Source organism: Lycorma delicatula, chromosome 7, assembly GCF_047948215.1.
Source record: "Lycorma delicatula isolate Av1 chromosome 7, ASM4794821v1, whole genome shotgun sequence".
NCBI lineage: Eukaryota > Metazoa > Arthropoda > Insecta > Hemiptera > Fulgoridae > Lycorma > Lycorma delicatula.
Genome location: NC_134461.1, coordinates 97,590,744 through 97,610,650, shown reverse-complemented (window position 1 = coordinate 97,610,650; position 19,907 = coordinate 97,590,744). Strand labels below are relative to the sequence as shown.

Sequence of the window (19,907 nt, the reverse complement as noted above, 5' to 3'; positions counted from 1 at the left end):
CAGTCCTTTTTCAAGAAGCAGGAGTGATATAAAATGCTGAATAGCACAGGTGAAACGAGCTTTCAGTCAGAAATATAATTTGTTTACATCAAAAATTAATTTAAACATCAGGAAAAGGTAGCTTTATATGGAAGTGAAACTTGAATGATCGAAGTACCTGAGAAGAAAAGATTAGAAGCTTTTGAAATGTGGTGCTATAGGAGAATGTTAAAAATCAGATGGGTGGATAAAGGGACAAATGAAAAGGTGTTGCTGCAGCAAATCGATGAAGAAAAATATATTGCGGCATTTGGAAAAATATATTTAAAAGAAGAGACAGACTTATAGGCCACATATGAGGGCATCCTGGAATAGTCGCTTTGATATTAGAGGGTCAGGTAGAAGGAAAAAATTGTGCAGGCAGGCAACGTTTAGAATTTATAAAACAAATTGTTAGGGATGTAGGATGTGGGGGTTATACCGAAATAAAACGACTAGCACTAGATAGGGAATCTTGGAGAGCTGCATAAAACCAGTCAAATGACAAGACCAAAAAAAAACATGTCTTTTATATTTTTGCAAAGCCCAGATGTAATTTAGGGCTGGTTAAAAGCATTGTGAAAGATAATAAGAAATTAAATACATGTTTGGATCTTTATAAGTCATTAGTTCTCAGTCATCTCAAGTACAGGGTTTCAAAGAAGTTTCATTCAAAGAAACGGGAAATTTTGAAAGTTGTGTTTGTAGCCGTGGGCGATTGGTACCACTTTCTAACCTAACCTGCCATTTAGTTGTCATGGAACCTTGGAGTGATGCGCAACGTGTATTTGCTATCAAAGCGTTTTACAAAAACAATGACAGTGTGGAGGGAGCGCGTAGAGAATTTCGCCATCATTTTAATCTGGAACGGCACGACCATGTTCCATCAGCACATGCAATTAAAACATGGATATCTAATTTTGAGGAAACTGGTTCGGCAATGAAAAAGAAACCTCCAGGCCGTGAGCGAACCGTCCGTACACCACAGAATGTTCAAGCTTTACAAGATGCTGTCACACGAAGTCCACATCGGTCAATCCGTTGTCTCTCAGCATCTTTACAATTGAATAGTTCAAATGTTCGAAGAATGTTAGTGAAGGACTTGCAATTCCATCTATACAAGTTGCAGATCGTCCAGGAACTGAAACCGAATGATGCAGTTGTATGAGCACAATTCTGTAATGTAATGCTTCAGAAGATAAATGATAACGAAGAGTTTGTTCACGAACTGTAGATGTCAGATGAAGCGCATTTCCACCTCAGTGAATTTGTTAACAAGCAAAATTTCAAATACTGGGCACAAGAATATCCTACGCAGCTACATCAGCGTCCGTTGCACTGCCAGAAAGTGACCATGTGGTGCGCTATGTCATTTTACGGTGTTATAGGCCCTTATTTTTTTGAGGATGACAACAGTCTTGCGATTACAGTGACGTCAGCTCATTACGTAGCCATGCTTGAAACCTTTGTTGTGGAACAACAAAAGAGATTTCCTCCAATTCTTAACACCATCTGGTTTCAAAAAGACGGAGCAACGTCACATACTGCACGAATATCGATGGCTGCTGTACGCCGATTGTTTGGACAATGTGTCATTTCACGAAATGGTGACATTAGATGGCCTCCCAGATCGCCTGATCTCTCAGCTTCAGCTTGCGATTACTTTTTGTGGGGTCACCTTAAAAGCAAAGTGTTCCACAGTAGACCTGCTACAACGGAAGAACTGAAGGCAAAGATCCGAGAAGCAATTGCGGAAATTCCAGTTGAGATGCTATGTCAAACCATGAACAATTTAACGAAGACACTTTACGTAGAAGTGGAGGTCACCTGGAAGATGTCATCTTTAAAAAATAAACTAAAATGTATGTATCCTAAAATGGCAACATTTGTACAATTACATGAAATAAAATTCATTTTCTAAAAAAAAATTTTCATTAACGTTATTTAATTTTTAAAATTTCCCGTTTATTTGAATCACTCTGTATAAATACAGCCAAAAGGAATAAAAATAGACATATATTTCTGAATACAATATTGTAGCCATACAGGTCAATTTCATTTAGTGTTTAAGAAATGAATTTCAAGATCAGCTAGTGCTATTTGATATTAAAGATATTAATCTGTGCTCGAACCTTCCTTTGATGCCATTAAGATGTGTTGAACATATTAAGACATGTCAATTTTAAATTGAATACCAAGCATTCTGCTATAAAATTACAATCATTTTATAGTTGCTAAGAGTTGGTCATCCCTTTTCTTTAAGATGTAGTAATCTATTTAAGCCAGATTAACTACTATAATCCAGTACATATTATATATATATTATCTCTTTATATATATATATATATATATATATAAAAAGATAAATATAAAGAGATATTAAAGATGTGTATTGATTAAATTTGGCTTGTCACAGGGTTGTTATTACTTGTTATTTAGAGTAATATATTATTTTAAAGCTACTTGCTTACTTTTAGGGCAGAAAAGAAAAAAAGTCATTTAATGTATCATTTTTCTTTTCTTTCTTTTAAAATGTTTAATGTGCTGCAAGGACCTAGCCCTCTGACAATGAGCAGTAGAGTAGGGGTTCACTATAGTAGTGTGAGTGCAGGAGGAAAAACAGATGAATATACATTCATCTGTTGGTGTTTTCTGAATTTTACTTTTTTAAAGAGTTTTACTGATTTTAAAAATATATTCTTATTAAAAGGCTCTTAATAAAAATAAATGTGAGGAATCTTATGTTAATTATCTAAATTGATAATTATTTAAAAACTTTTCTTACAAATAACTTACTTTCCACTAATCATTTCTTGGGTTCTAAGTAAGTTGGTAAACTGTATCTCCTTACAACTCTTGTTTTACAGCTCTTGGATTGTTTCTGAAACAATCCAAAAGTAGTGTCCTACTTGTTGAGAAATTGAAAACTGTAAAGTAACAATAAAATGTCAATATCTTTAGCCAAGTTTAACAAACCAGTTCGCATAGAATATTGATGTTAAAATATCAGAAGCAGTCTCACTCAATATATCTACAATTTCTAAATGTTTTTAGATATGCTTCCAGATTTTTTTGGAGCTACTTCTGTAATTCCTTTATCAGTATTGTAGGTGGTGATTCTTGTCTGAACCAGTTAGGAAATTTTTTTAGTATCTGGTCAGATAATGTATTAAAAATGTTTTGTGTTTATTCAGCACTTTGAAATGTGAACACCTAATCAAATATAGTCTAAAAACCTGGGCGTGTTTTTTCTTAAAATATTTTAATGTCACTGATTTAATATCATGTAGGAAATCCTCTTGAAGCTATTAAAATGTACTATATATAAAATTTAAAAACAGCTTAATTAATTTATATAAAAGTAATATATTTTTGAAATTGTCACTAAAATACAATAAAAGAAAACATTCTATGATTTTTTGTATAGTTAATTAAAATATTTTAATTTTGATTTTTTTTTTTTTAAATCATTCAACATAAAAAAATATGATTTCAATTCATTCAGAAAGGTTACATAATTTCAAAGATGTTCTATTTATTATTAAACATTTGAATTGAATGTTGTTAACACTAATTATAGTAATTACAGAAAATAAATATATTAAATATTACAAAAATAAATATAATATATAAATATAATAAATTATAATATTTAATATAATAATAAATAAATATTATAATAAACTATTACTATATTATAATAAATTTATATTATATTATAAATATAATATATAAATATTACAGAAAATAAATAGCAAAAGAAAAACCCCTACTTAGCTACAGATTGTTATTCAGTAATGTAGTTAAAATCACAAAAAAATTATTATTGAAACTTGAGTGTCAAGCATATTAGAATAAAAACTATTATTACATAGTTTGCTTTGATGTGATAAATCTTGATTTAACTCATCATATACAGTTTTCACTATTTTAAAATACTCATTTTAAGCTGAAAAAATCATATATTTATTTAGTAACATAAATGAAGTCAACAAATAGCACATTAAAGAATCATTTATAAGATGGACTCAGCAAAATAAAAATACCATATAATCTCAGACTTCAGCATGTTTAGACTTTAGATTTCAACTTGTTTATTTTTTTGTCAAGTTTAGTGTGTTTTATCAATTATAGTTTGTTGTATAAACATTTGTCATGTTCAATTATGTTGATTTTTTTTGGCTTTTACATGCTACATATAAAGTCAACAGGTTTTGATTAATATATTTTATTTTCAATTCCTTTATATCATTTGCAAAGTTTGTCTCTATTGTTATGTGCTTTGTATCTGTGAGTGAATGCAGATCCAATCTATTTAATGTAGTATTTAGGTCCTGGGGAAAAAAGATATCTTAACCTCATGTTTATCCATCTAGATACATTTATAGGGACAGTCCATTCTCATCACTTATTCCTTTTCCTTGATCCCTTTTTACACATTAGTAGTACCATATTAATAGTAGCTTTTGACCCCATTTGATTCTCTGTATGCTGCGATTGATAGAATAAAAATAAAGATCCAGTGCGTCTTTATTTTCTGATTGTAAGTACTGCTTGTGGACTGGCATGGTGAATTTATTTCCTTTCCAGTAGATACACAATAGGTCTAATGTTGAAAAGTCTATCAGGTAATAAGTCAAAAATCCTAACGTAAGTAAAAAGCTAATATGTAATGTCTAATTTGTCTACGTCTAGGTTGTTATGGGTTTGTTTATTTCATTGGCTTTTATATTTTGTTGTTTTATGTTTTGAATCCAAAGCAGTAGCAGCTTTCTTTCCTGAAGTTTCAGTAAGTATTTGACCACTTTTTAAATGAATTTCCTTATCGCTTTGAAGGAAAATGTCATTTATGAACACTACTGATGAAGATATTGTGTAGTAGTTCCAAAAAGATCTAGAAGTTAATTTCTGCATATTAAACTAGTAATTCAAGTTGAGAAATATGTTTTTAAAGTTTTTAACTGTGACAAAAACTCACTTTTCATCATGCTAATCAAATATGAAAATATATTAATTTTTTTATTTTAATTTTTTTCAGAAGGAAGTTTTTTAATAAAAATGTTTACATTGTTAGAATGTGAGACTGTATGTTTATTATATTTGTTATGCAAATTATTTCATCAAGTTAAAGTATTTAAACCAGTTACAAGTAAAGAAGGAAATTCTGAAGTTTATGTTGTATGCCTTCGCTTTAGACCGCCAAAAGATTTTCAAGACGTACTTAATGTCTTACGTTCTAATTATGGTAATAATTTTATTATATCAGTTTATATTAAGTAAATTAAAGGGATATATATATATATATATATATATATATATATAGAGAGAGAGAGAGAGAGAGAGAGATATGATTATGACAATTATTTGGGCATAAAATGAGTATAACTATAAAAAAAAAAATATTGAACGTAAATAGTATTGATTGCATCCTGTCATATTGAATTAATATGTAAGCATTGGTGGTTTCACGTGATGAAAAGATGAATATAACTGATTTTACTATGTAAAATAACAGAGTCCATCCTTTGTCATTTAAAATACACTAAATTAATAAAAGATATTTACAGCTTTTAATATTAATAACAGTTTAAATACTAGTTGTCCAAAAAATAACTCTGTGGCTTTAAATTAAATTTTCTTTATTACATTTAGAGTTACAGATATATGTGTTTTATTACATGAAAGTACAAAGTTTAAAGTTTTTTTTTTTTTACCTAATTGTAAATCAGTGTATCACTTACAGCCTTGCAGATATCAAAATGATAATCCACCTCATTCCACACTCTGACAAGCATGACTGCAGGAATCACTTCCACAGCTGCTGTTATTCTTTGATACAGGTGGTCAAGTGACTAGATTTTTTTCTTGGTGTACAATATTTTTTATGTAGCCCCAAAAAAAGAAATCCCTCAGTGTCAAATCAGGATTTCACAATGGCTGAGCGATGGGAGCTTTGCCTATCCAGCCTTCTGGAAACCTGTCTTTGAGTGCAGTCCTTAGAATTTCTGCATGTTGTGTTGAAAAATTAAGCCCTCCATATTTTCAGTTTGCGAGTTCTCCAATTTGCCCAACACATGTACAACTCTTTGTCTGTAATAGTTTATAAGCCCAAAGTTTCAATAGCTTACAAACAACATGAATAGTGCTTTTAGGAATGTTCAGCTGATGACTAACACTACGATTAAACGTTTTGGAATTTATTGGAAAAATAATCAAATTCTTTCTGTGTTTTCAGTGCTTGTTTTAAGTCTAACTGTTGTGTCCTTTCAAAAATCTTGCAGTGTCCAAAAACTGTTCTCACCATTACTTATGCTTTTGTTACTCAGAGAATTCCTACAATAGACTCACATATAATTTCTTTGTATGACACTGATTTTGTTTTTGCAAACCAGTACATGCATTGTGCTTTCTCTTGTGGTGATGCCTTGTTACTGAAGCTTGGGCTCATAACAACTTGGCCTGTGCAACAGTCTAATGCAGTTACTGTTTGACAAAGAATGCGTAAACTAAAACCTGTTTGTTGTCACTTCCAGGTTATTTATAAAACGCTATTGAGTGCTAAAAATTAAAAAGTATATTTGTTTTGTTGAACAATTCTTACCCTGGGATTCATTTTCAGACATTCAATTTAGATCGCAGGTGTTACAGATGGATTTTATTTAAGAATAGTATTCAAAAATTTTCACAGATGACATTGTTGGTCATGTAGAAGTGATCTTTGGTATCACCTCCTAACCAAAACAGAATTTATGCTTCAGCAGTGTCAATCAGTTCTCAAAAGAGGCGTAGTGTGTTGAGTGGTTTGTAGAAACCAAATCTGATTCTGTCATTTAGTATAATTTTAGAATGTAGTGTAGCAGATCACCACCATTGTCTAATCTTTGTGCATGATATGAAAGGTTTAAGATGAAGGTAAGTCTCGAACACGGTAAAGCTTATGGAAATCCAAGTATATCTAGTGATGATGTACATCTAATGAAGTATATCTAGTCAAGTTCAAAATATCTAAAATAAACATTCAAAGATGCATCCTTACAAATTAAATTACTACATGCTATAGCAGAAGAAGATAGAATTGTTTGTAAGAATTTTGCTATTACCATGCTTCATATTTGAAAGATGCTGACAGTTACCTTAATAAAATTCATTTTTTTGATGATGCTATTTTTAATTTTACAGAAAAAGCCAGTAAACAAAACTTCAGAAATTGGAATTTGAAAAATCTACATTACAATGCTGATCATGTTAGACTGTTTGAAAATTAAGGTGTAGTACTGTGTAATAAGTGACAGAATGATCAACCCATTTTTCATCTTTCATGAACAAATTTATCGCAATTTGTTGAAAAATTTTCCCCATCCTCAGCTACAACATTTACAACCTAACAACATCTGGCAAGATGACACTCCTTCACATCAGGCTATATCTGTTTGTGAATTTCTGAACAATAAATTTCTTAATCGGTGGATTGTAACAATATTCCAGCACCAAAATCATCAAACATAACACCTTGCAATCTTATATGAGTTTATCAAGGATTATGTCTATAACTCTCAGTTGATGATGTGTAACATTTGAAGGCAAGAATTATCATTACATTTACTAACATTGAAGCTGGTATGCTGCATTATACTTCGCAAGAGGTGGATTACCACCCTGACATTAAATTTGCTACCAGTAGAGCTCATATTGAATGCTTGTGAATTTTGTACCAAGAAAAGATTTTAATGATCTATCTTACTTTGGAAAAATCATAATTAGAGACCGGATTATATGCATTTGCATATTAAGCCCATTTTCACCAGTTATTTCATATTTTCCTTAAAATCTAGTGATGATGCAAATTTTCGCTATATTTACAACTTTTTTTGGTAGGGTACCTTGTTAATAAATGAAATCTTACATTGTAGCTGGCCAAACCTATTAGCTGCACAGCTCTTATAGCACACAGCAGCTGCGTAACAGTACCTCTGATTGTTTATGTTTACAAAAGTAAAAAAAAAAGTTAAATAATTGTTAAATATCGAATTTATCGATATGTTATTCAACTACTTACTAACTGTATTCTGATTTTTAAATAAAAAAACTAAAAATTACAATTTTTTTTATTATTTAAAATTCTAGACACTTTTCATGCTATTTTAAGCATTTTCATGCATATTTCAAGCTTTTTATATTGCATATAATCCAGTCTCTAATCATAATATTAGGTTTTTTGTTTTTGTCTTGAGACATTTGACTGGTTTGATGCAGCTCTCCAAGATTCCCTATCGAGTGCCAGTTGTTTCATTTTGGTATATCCCCTACATCCTACATCCCTAAAAATTTGTTTTACATACTTCAAACATTGCCTGCCTGCACAATTTTTCCATTCTACCTGTCCCTCCCATATTAAAGCGACTATTCCAGGATACCTTAATATGTGGCCTACGAGTCTGTCTCTTCTTTTAACTATTTTTTTTTCCAAATGCTTCTTTCTTCATCAATTTGTTGCAACACCTCTTCATTTGTCACTTTATCCACCCATCTGATTTTTAACATTCTCCTATAGCATTACATTTCAAAAGCTTCTAATCTTTTCTTCTCAGGTACTCCAATCGTCCAAGTTTCACTTCCATATAAAGCTACACTCCAAACATAGGGCTTCTTTCTTATGTTCTTTAATTATTATTGTTGCTGTTTGGTTCCTGTAAATGTTAGCAATTGTTTTTCTGTCTCTGTACTTGAACCATAATTTTTTTAAATGCTGAACGTTTTATTCCAGTCTACGTTATCGAATGCCTTTTCTAGGTCTATAAATGCCAAGTATGTTTGTTTTTTTCTCTTTAATCTTCCTTGTACTATTAATCTGAGCGCTAAAATTCCTTTCATTGTCCCTATAATTTTCCTGAAACCAAATTGTTCTTCTAACACTTCTTCCAATCTCCTCTCAGTTCTTGCGTACAGAATTCCAGTTAAAATTTTTGTTGGATGACTAGTTAAGCTGATTGTTCTGTATTCTTAACATTTATCTGCTCCTGCTTTCTTTGGTATTATGACTATAACATTCTTTGTGAAGTCTGACTGAACTTCCCCTTTTTCGTAAATATTACACACCAGTTGGTATAATCTGTCTACTGCTTACTCACCTGCACTGCGCAGTAATTCTACAGGTATTCCATCCATTCCAGAAGCCTTTCTGCCATTCAAATTTTTTAATATTCTCTTAAATTAAGATCTCAGTATTGCTTCTCCCCTTCATTCCTCTTCCACTACCTCTCTTCCTTTATAATGCCATTTTCTAATTCATTTTCTTTGTTTATCCCTTCAATATATTCCACCCACCTGTCGACCTTTCGTTTCATATTATACGAGGTGCGACAATAAAGTAATGAGACTGATTTTTCTTTGCAAGATGTGGCAACCCTGCAGCTTGCGTAGGCACACTATCTTTGACCTTTGTCTATAAGCTACTTCTAGTCCAAGCGGTACATTGATGCAACTACTCAGTCGTGAGTTGTGCTGTAATAAGTGAACACGTGTTTGTGTCTCTCATCACAGAAATGAAACCGCAAAATATTGCGCAATGGTATGCCATTGCTTTTTGCGTTAAATCGGGTGAAAACGCGACGACAACTTATGGTAAGCTTCAGAAGGCTTTTGGAGAGGAGGTTATGTCAAGAGCTCAAGTTTTTCGGTGGCATAAAATTTTTAGTGAAGGCAGAACGAATGTTGAAGATTAAGACCGCAGTGGACAACCATCAACCTCACGGACAGATGTCAACTTGACCAGGGTGCGTGAAATCGTACGATCTGATCGAAGATTATCCGTGAAAATGATTGCAGAAGAACTCAACATCGATCGAGAAACGGTTCGTCTAATATTAACTGAAGATCTTGGTATGAGAAAGATTTGTGCAAAAATGGTCCCCAAAAATCTCACACAACAACAGCGAGAAACACGGAAAAATGTGGCAGCCGATCTATTAGAACAAACGGAAATCAATCCAGATTTGTTGAGCCGTGTTATTACTGGTGATGAAGGCGGTTTTTTTAATACGATCAAGAGACAAAACGCCAAAGTTGGCGATGGTGCTCAAAGGGATCACCCAGACCAAAAAAGCTCGCATGTCAAAGTAAAAAGTGAAATGCATGCTTGTGTGCTTCTTCGATTCCAAGGGAATTGTTCACAAAGAGTGGGTGCCTCCTGGACAAACAGTTAACCGATATTTCTACAAAGAAATTTTAGAAAGACTTCGTAAACGAGTTCTTCGTGTCCGTGCCAACATTGCTGATAATTGGATTCTGCATCACGCTAATGCGCTATCCCATACTGCTCTGTCAGTACAGCAATTTTTAACCTCAAAACAAATTTCAGTACTACCACAGCTACCTTATTAACCTGATATCACTCCGTGCGACTTTTTTCTACTTCCAAGAGTCAAAATGGCGGTCAAGGGACACCATTTTCAAACAACACAAGATGTCCAAAAAGCTGTGACGAGGGTCACAAACACATGTTCACTTATTACAGCACAACTCACGACTGAGCAGTTGCATCAATGTGCCGCTTGGACTAGAAGTAGCTTAAAGACCAAGGTCAAAGATGGTGTGCCTACGCAAGCTGTAGGGTTGCCACATCATGCAAAGAAAAATCAGTCTCTTTACTTCATTGTCGCACCTCGTAAATCTATGAACCATCTTTTTTTAACACATTATTAGATTTTAATTTACCACAACATTTTCCTTAACTTTCCTGTATGCTGTGTATATTTTACCAATGATCATTTCTTTTTAAACTTCTGAACACTTTTCTTTAATCCACTCAGTCAGCTAGTTTGCATTTCCTGTTTATAGTATTTCTTAATACTATAGTTACTTTATTCATCACTAGAATTCTTATATTTTCTACTTTCATTTATCAGTTGCAATATATCCTCTGATATCCAAGGTTTTCTACCAGTTCTCTTTGATCCACCTAAGTTCGCTTCTGCTGATTTAAGAATTTCCTTTTTAACATTCTCCCATTCTTCTACGTTTCTACCTTATGTTTTTTACTCAGACCTCTTGCAATGTCCTCCTGAAAAATCTTCTTTACGTCCTCTTCCTCAAGCTTCTCTAAATTCCACCGATTCATCTGACATCTTTTCTTCAGGTTTTTAAACCCCAATCTACATTCCATTGTCACTAAATTATGGTTGCTATCAATGGCTGCTCCAGGGTAAGTTTTGCATTCGATGAGTTGATTCCTAAATCTTTGCTTAACCATGATATAATCTATCTGATACCTTGCAGTATCACCTGGCTTTTTCCATGTGTATATTCTTCTATTATGATTTTTGATTGGGTGTTGGCAATTACTAAATTATTCTTTGTACAAAACTCTATAAGTCTGTCCCCTCTTTCATTCCTTTTGCCCAGCCCGTATTCACCTACTATATTTCCTTCCTTGCCTTTTCCAATGCTTGCATTCCAATCTCCAACTATTATTAAATTTTCATCCCCTTTTATGTGTTTAATTTCTTTGTCAATTTCTTCGAATACACAGCCTACCTCATCATCATTATGGGCACTTGTAGGCATATAGAAGTTAACAATTGGCTTAGGTTTTGATTTTATCCTTATTACAATGATTCTGTCGCTATGCATTTTGAAATACTCTACTCTCATCCCTATCTTCTTGTTCATTACGAAACCTACTCCTGCCTGCCCTTTATTTGAAGCTGTGTTAATTATTATAAAATCACCTGACCAAAAGTCGGTATTAGGTATTATAAAAAATAAACATTTTATGATCAAGGTTATAAAGATCTTATTCATCACCAAGAACTTTTAATGTATAAAATATTTTTTTGTTATTATTATTTGATCTGTTCAGAAACTGGTGAAATAGGAACTTTCAAACTCCAAACTCTTCTCTTTGAGCTATATTTTCAGAACACAAACAAGTCAGAATTCCCACTTTTTTCACACAGCTGTCATATTTTAGATACACAAATATAAAGTCTTATCACACTTTTTTAATAAAATTTTCTTTTAAATATGCTGACTGATTATCTTCGTTAAAACAACAAAAATACTTATTAATCTAAGGAGTAGTTAATGAAAATTTTGTTTTGCTTACACGTCACAAAAAATATTCAAAATATTCACCTTGAACATTGAATAAAGTTGACCATCAACTTGTTTCTTGTTCAGTGCAATTTACCTTAGTTGCTGCCATGGTGTTAGAGATGCTGTCCTCAATATTTTCTTTCAAATCATTCAAAGTGTGTGGGTTCTTGAAAACAGTATCGTTTTAGCTAAAAGATTTTATTTATGGGGTCATCTGACCCCATAAATAAAAATTAGTGGTGAGAGATCTGGGGACTGGGAATGCCATAGTCATAAAAAAGGTTTACACAACTTCATTAGTCAAATTTTCAATTTCACAAGTACCTCCATCTTGTAATCAGCAGTTCGCTCATCAGTTTCAAGTGAGTCTACAAAATTTATAATAATGTTCTATAGTTACGTTTCTGTGAAAAAAATGAATCCTACTACTTTTCACTGTGATAAATCATACACAAATGTTTTGAAAATGCAATGGCTTTTCATGATAAATGTGAGGAATCTCAGAACTGTATATCCTATTGGTTTAACTGTTATTATATCCAGAAAGATGAAACCATACTTCACCTGAATAAAAAAAAAATGTTGTCTAAAACATGTACACCACCTCAAATGAAACATCTTAACCACCTATAATATTAAAGTTATCAGTTATTGTTAGTTTGGGTTAAGTCAAGTTCTCCAAATTCTTGCCCTACTCAAAATCAGTATGGCTGTAACATGGAGTAGTTTGTGATAAAGTTTAAAATAAAAGAAATACTTAAAATAATTTGTTTGAGTTTTTTACCATGTGTGTATTTAAATAATTATTATTTTTAGGTTCAGATATAACCAATAAAGCAATGTTTGGATTAGAAACAATTTCAGAAGAGTTTTTGAGGGAGTTAAAGAAGTGTGCATCATTTTTTGTAAAGTATCAGGTAACAGATTTTATTTTATTTTTAATTTACTTACAAAGGCCATTCAGGAAAGGGTGAGGATGAATTTATATTGTAGCATACAGTAAACAACAATAAACAACAATCTAGTAAACAATTTATATTGTAGCATGCAATTTGTAGTGTACTACAGATTAAAAGGTTTTTATTTAATCTATAGTGAGATGAAAGCTCTTGTGGGATGTGCACACATTCGTGTATGCGACCAGCAGCACTGCACCGAGAGTAGATGAGTGCTTAGTAGTCTGTTCATGAAAAGGAAAATGGATTCTGTTAGTAATGCGGCATTTGAAATTTTACTGACATCTGCTTCAGAAGATACAAAATATTGCATTATGCGTATGGAATACAAAATTATCCAGCTCTTTGTGTATTTTTTCTGTTCCCTTGCCTGAAATTGAAACTGTCAATGTTTCAGTTCCTCAAAAAACCTTTCTGAAAAAAGCAGAAGTGGTTTTGAAGACAATGTCAAAAAACAGACATGTTTGATCAAAAGTACGTCTTGATTGAGACACTTCAAAAAGTTCAACCATATTCAGTTGAACTGTGTGTGATATACTTGGTGACTAATAAATTACTAGTAATTTAAATGATTAATTATTGATGGTTGGATTGTCAATCAAGATTAATGATCCAGCTTCTTTACAATTTTAAGAATTTGGCATCATTTTCTTTTCTGTTTATGTAGGAGCAGTGTGGTTATTTTTTTTTTTAAATAATAAAAGATAATTAGATAATGAGATGGATCCAGGTTAATACAGTTAATTGCAATCCTTATAACATAGCTCTAGAGCTATGCTGCAAGAAGGAAAGTATGTAATGGAAGTGTGTAAAGAATAAAAGTAAGTTATGGGGCATGGTTTTTTTATTTTCATTTCTCAATGTTTCTTCACCCTGGGACTCCAGTAAACAAAAAAAGTGGAGAGATAATGTTCATATATTTGTGCGTATGTTGGTGTGTTTTAAGCTTAATTTAAACTTTTGAATGGATTTTAATGAAAATTTGTTCGAACTCATTTATTGTTAAAACTTTGCGGTCAATATATCCATGGTTGTTTTTGAGATCAATCTTCTCAAAATTTTGCAATAACCCCATTTTATCTTAAGCTCAATACATACCCAGCATGCTTATCTTACCATTAAAAAAGAAAATTTTACCCCAAAATTCCCCCTTCACCAAAAATAAAAAAACTATCTTTTTTATTTATTGCATATTTTTTAATTAAATATATTTTACATCTTCCCAAGCATAGTAGTAGTGCAAGTGACCCAAAGAAATACTTTGTGGGGCAATATTGGTGATGGGGGAACCGATCAAAGTTTGAAAATGTTGATTTTTTTGGATTCTTTTAAAGTTATTTTTTTTATTAAACTTTTAATAACATTATTACAATAAAATTTCATCATAATTCACCCCCACCCCCAAAAAAGAAATCATGGGTAACTTTTTATTGGTTTTACATTTTTTTCATGTATCATTATTTTTTCACTATATAAGAATAAATATAACCGATGTTAGGAAAGAGTTATAACTTTGTTGTCAGCTTTTTCATTAGCGTTTTCTACCATGATTATTTGACACAAAAAAATGTCATAGCATGCAATTAACTGTACCCTGAACACAGTATTCTTATATTTGATGATTTACAGAACCTGATCCATTGAACATACAGATTTTGTGCTGTTGGCATTATCCTTATTTCACATCCTTCAGTTTCCAAGATAGTGTTCCTTGAGACAGTATTTTTCAACACTATGAAATTTGTTACATGACAAGATTTTTATGTTAAAGTGTTTTATATACGAGGGCTATTCAGAAAGTAAGGAACGTTTTGGAATTTTAAAAAACCAAGTACAAGAAAAATTTTTTATTATATACATGTGACAGAGGGACTAAAATAAGAGGGACTTTTCAACATAATCACCGTACAAATTCAGGCACTTATCGTAGCAATGGACAAGCTTTGAAATTCCTGTGTCATAGAATTCTGCCGCCTGTGATCTTTCTCAACCACTCAGTGACGCATCCATCTTGCACAAAATTTGTGGTAGCCTAGCTTCTGTCAAACAATTTCAAACAATAAAGTCCGTGGAACTTGTGGGAAACATAGAGAAAGCTCAGTTATTGTGAAACGGCGGTTTTCACGAATCTTTTCGTCAACTTTGGAGACCAGATCGTCAGTCACAATGCTCGGACGTCCACTCTTCTCTTTATCGTGAACGTTTGTTCGGCCATTTTTAAACTGAATGCACCACTTCCTGACAGAACTTTCACTCATTACGTTGTTCCCGTACACTTCACACAGTTTCCGATGAATTTCTATTGGTTTTAAGTTTTTTGCCAACAAAAAACGAATCGCAGACCGCACCTTACAACTGGCAGGATTTTCGATTGCAGCACACATTTCAAATTTGTATATAAAAAAAACGGGCAGTGCGGAGATATTCCTGTTGTCATGGCTGGACGCTGACTGAGGTGCCGAGCACGAGCACACCACTATATATGCGATTGGTGTGCGCCTGGCGGCGTCAGGTGGAAACGTTCCTTACTTTCTGAATAGCCCTCGTACATATATGTATTTATTTTTATAGCTATTTATGTATATAGGGAAGTAGCTGTATAAAGCATGTATATAGATCAGTTAAAAATTTTTGATGTTGGGCTTTTTGTGTTTGTTGGCTTGTAACAATCTCCTGAGCCCAAAAAACAAAAATCATAAAAATTTCTGAAAGATGTATGTACGTACACATGTTGGCCTACATATTTGATTAATATCTTCAGACTGGTTCATCATAAATTCTTTGAATTTAGCTCAAAAAAGTCTATATATAGGACATTGATGGCATTAAATTTTGGTTAAAATTAAAAAGGTGGAGGGCTATTTTCGTCATTATAGGTCAAAAAGTTGACTTTTTGTGTAGTGATCATAGAAAATTGAGCTTCAGTACTATGAAAGTACTTAAGTTATTTAAAATTCTAAAGTTTTAGGTCGATTGGGTATAGGACTGTGGTATCAACATTATTTCTGAACAGTTTTTGCCTCGTATCTTAAAAACCTGTTGACTAAAAATTTGAAATTTGCGATGATTATTTGGCAACATGTTCCCAGCTTTGGCCTATTTTTGACCCTATCAGACAGTAGCTTTTTTTTGTAATTGCTATACAGAGTGTCCCAGGATGTATTGACCATTCTTAATGGCCTGACAAGCACTGATTCAAAATAAAAACATTCATGTGGACAAATGCTCAATCTTGTTTCTTTTTCCATTTGTCTGTCATTTTGTTTTTTTTTTTTTAATTAAATCTTAATTTTTTTTTAATTATTATTTTATCTAATTTTTATTATTTATTTTAAAATTTTGTTTAGTAAGAAGAGAAAAAAATTATAGAAATGATTGAATTCTAAAATAACAGTATTTTATTGAAACAACTTAATAAATTTTCAAATTAAATTATAGATAATGCAGAGATAATTCAATTTTCTGTATTTATAATTCAGAGTTGTAAAAGTCCCATAAGTCACAAAAATTAGTGTAATCAAAATGAGAAACACTTTTCCACTGATAATAATGAACCTGCAAAACAATACATAAAATTGCAGGCAGGAAATTTATTAATTCCATGATCGTTTTGTTGTATATTTACAAACATTTCTTCGGTAAGGGACAGTCGCTTATCTTTTTGAATCAATGTACATTTTAGTCAATTAATGGTTATTTTACTTCCACTATTTAATAATTTTAAAATTGATTTTTATCAAAAATTATAAACTGCTGTTTCTTAAAAAAAAAAAATGTAATCGGTTGTATAAAACATTGTAGTCAAATCTAATATAAATCCATTTAAAATGCTTACCACTAAAGAATTATATAATGTAGATATTGAATCTGATGTTGCCTGTAACACAGTGAAACGTTTTCTTTCAAACTTCTTTAATTTTTGTTTTTAATATTGATATACTTTTTTTTTATAAAGAGTAAAATTATTTATGATTTTCCTATTTTTGTTACCCATAATCCCTTTTTCCATATTTTTAATTCTGTGGGTGTTGACCTTGCTGCAATCCTCATGCTGTTGTTGTCAGGACCTTGATGTTGACAGTATTGGAGCTGCGTATAAACTGACTCAGGACCCTCTTTCTTGGTCTAGGGGCTATACAACATAAGCTGTCTCGTAATTTCTAAAAAAACAAGATTCCTTCCTCTTTTTCTCCTTTAGTGAAATCTGAACTGGGATAAGTTATGTTATTTGTACAGCTTTATTTTTAATGCTTAAAATGAGATCAGCTATATAAATTAAGTTAGAATTACAAGTGGGAATTTTATTATTAGATATACTTAAAGCTTTTTTAAGATTGTAACAGCAAAAGCTAAGCACAACCCATTACTATAAAAACATAGAATATGATGAGTGCATCTGAGTGAATATTTTGTAGCAATCGTGAGTCTGATCCACATTAGATCAACAAATACCAACGTGTTTCCATTATCAAGGACTATTTCACAATTCATTGACCAGAACTTAAGGGAGTGATGAAAAAAGATTATTGTTGGGTAAAATTAACAAAATAATAAAATGAGATAGCTCGTTTTTGCCAAAAGAAATTGGACTTTAATTATCACACAAATAAACTGGATATTGGCTAATATGAAAATCTACAATTAAACAAGGCCTGAAAACAAAAGAACTTAAAACACCTTTTTTTACAATCATACACTTAAAAAATTGAATGAAATTACAAAATAAACTTAACTTAAAATTCTATACAAAATTTGTACAAGGAAAATCAGCTGAATCATATCAATTGTAATATTAAAAGATAAATACATAAATATATATTTCAAATAATCATTTTGAAAATCTTTTGCATTAAATACTAGTCTAAAAACAGTTTAAATAACTAAATACATTATTCAAACTACAAGATGGAATACAAAAGCAATAAATATTACTAGAACAAATAACAATATTAATTAAAAAAAAGTCCAAAATCATAACTTCACTTCAGGAGTTATTTTCTTTAGATTAATTTAAGAAAAGTAATATGAATTCAGTTCATGAATAAATAAGAATTAATCTCTGCACTTAACACGTTAAATTAAATAATAGAGTCAGTATTTAAAAACATTTCAAGTAAAAACGTAATTTACCCTCAGCAACTGACTTTTAAACAAAGACTTTTAATGAATAACCAGAATATTATTAATAATCGTCATCAATTAATAACATATAAAAGATGTCACACATGAAAAAAAAAGAGTTAATTCCAATATAATCAAATTGTAATAAGTAATCATATAAATAGAGCTCATTTAGTAAGCAAGCTTTCTTGAAAATTTAAGTTTCTTAGCCATTCTCATGTTAATGACTTCTTTTTTCTAATTTGTAAAAATAATATAATACTTGATAGAGCAAAACAATATTTAACACTGATTACAAATATTAACAACAGCAATAATCAAACACATTAAAAATTATGTAAAATAGAAGAAGCTCAAATAACAAGTTTTAGTACTTAAATAAAGCAAAGAAACAAAATTATAAATAATTATTGTCAAATGACTATAACTGTCTCATTAAAATTGTTATTTTCCAAATGAAATCAAAAGGCTGTGCAGTTACAAGAGTCAATGAAGTACAATAGAAAACATTCCTGGAATGTTAATGTGTACACATTCATGTTCATTAATGTTTGTGTCATACATATTTTTTATAATTTTGAGGTACTATTTAATTATAATTCGATTTTATAATGACAATAGTTGGCATTAATAGCACATAAAATATGTTATACATGAAAAATAATAACACAACCGTTATCTAAGCCACCTTTTGTGACTACACTTGAATGAAGAAATGGTTTTATAAGCCAATCTTGAAATTCAAATTCATAATGTACAATTAGTTGTGTATTTCACTAATTTTAGTAAAAACATAACTGTTTAATATAATAAATGATGAATAATTTGAATTTGCCTTAATCACTCATAAATATTTGTAAAAAATGAACTCGTGAAATTAAAGTACACATATATACATACAGTTTATCCTTGGCGTAGTCTACAGTGGCTTATCAAAAATAACAGAGGTTACTAGAAATTGAATAATACTCAAAATAAATCTCAAAATTGTAATAACCAGTTTGGAGAGATTCTGCATCGATAAAATTGGCTGGTTTGTATTAACTGAACCACTTTCAATACTAGAGGTTATCTACTGAATTTGAAAATTAGCTTATCAAAGAAATGAGGCAAAACGAACATAGAAAACTGTAAAATCACGAGACACTGATGAGTACAACAAGAGAATATGGCGATCAAGTATTGCCACAAAATACAAGAGAGAAAGAGACGAGAACGAAATCGTAGTCAACCTTACATCGTGAAAGTTTGATCTACACTGCCAAAAGAAAATAGCGTGATGAGAAGAGGGGGAAACAAACTAGGCAATGAAGAGGAGAGAGTGTCTGTTGACAAGAGTAGTGTTTAAGTGTTAGTATGAGAATGATTAGAAAAACGAGTGGGAAAGAAACAGCAATAGATAATGTGTGATAGGAGTAAGATGACACAACAGTCAGTCAAACTGCTGCCGAGAGTCGATAACGAAAACAATAAACCAAAAACAACCTATTCTAAAAGTTCACATATGACAAGCCCATACGAAAGAGCGCAATAAGTTTACCAAGCCTGTAACAATTACAAGACCCAACCCTAACTTTGAATTTATTGGAATAAAGCAATTGGAATATTACGCAATTGGCGTAAACAATTATTACTAAATATTTTCTAGTATTTTTACATTCTTAGAATACGTTTGTGTATTCTTATGATTGTAAACTAATCTAGATTACAACAAATTAA

At 31.3% G+C, this 19,907-nt stretch overlaps 1 protein-coding gene across 6 annotated transcripts in view; it reads left to right on the top strand.

Moving 5' to 3' along the window:
• Window positions 1-19,907, top strand: part of LOC142327411 (cap-specific mRNA (nucleoside-2'-O-)-methyltransferase 2-like) — a 91,464-nt gene that overhangs the window by 23,292 nt on the left and 48,265 nt on the right. For all 6 annotated transcript variants that reach the window (XR_012756981.1, XR_012756982.1, XM_075370447.1 and 3 more), the window contains exons 6-7: window positions 5,057-5,263; window positions 12,928-13,028. Coding sequence is in view for 4 of the 6 variants with exons in the window: in XM_075370447.1 (XP_075226562.1) it covers window positions 5,057-5,263; window positions 12,928-13,028 (308 nt within the window). In the remaining 2 variants the exon portion in view is untranslated. The remainder of the gene's footprint in view (window positions 1-5,056; window positions 5,264-12,927; window positions 13,029-19,907) is intronic.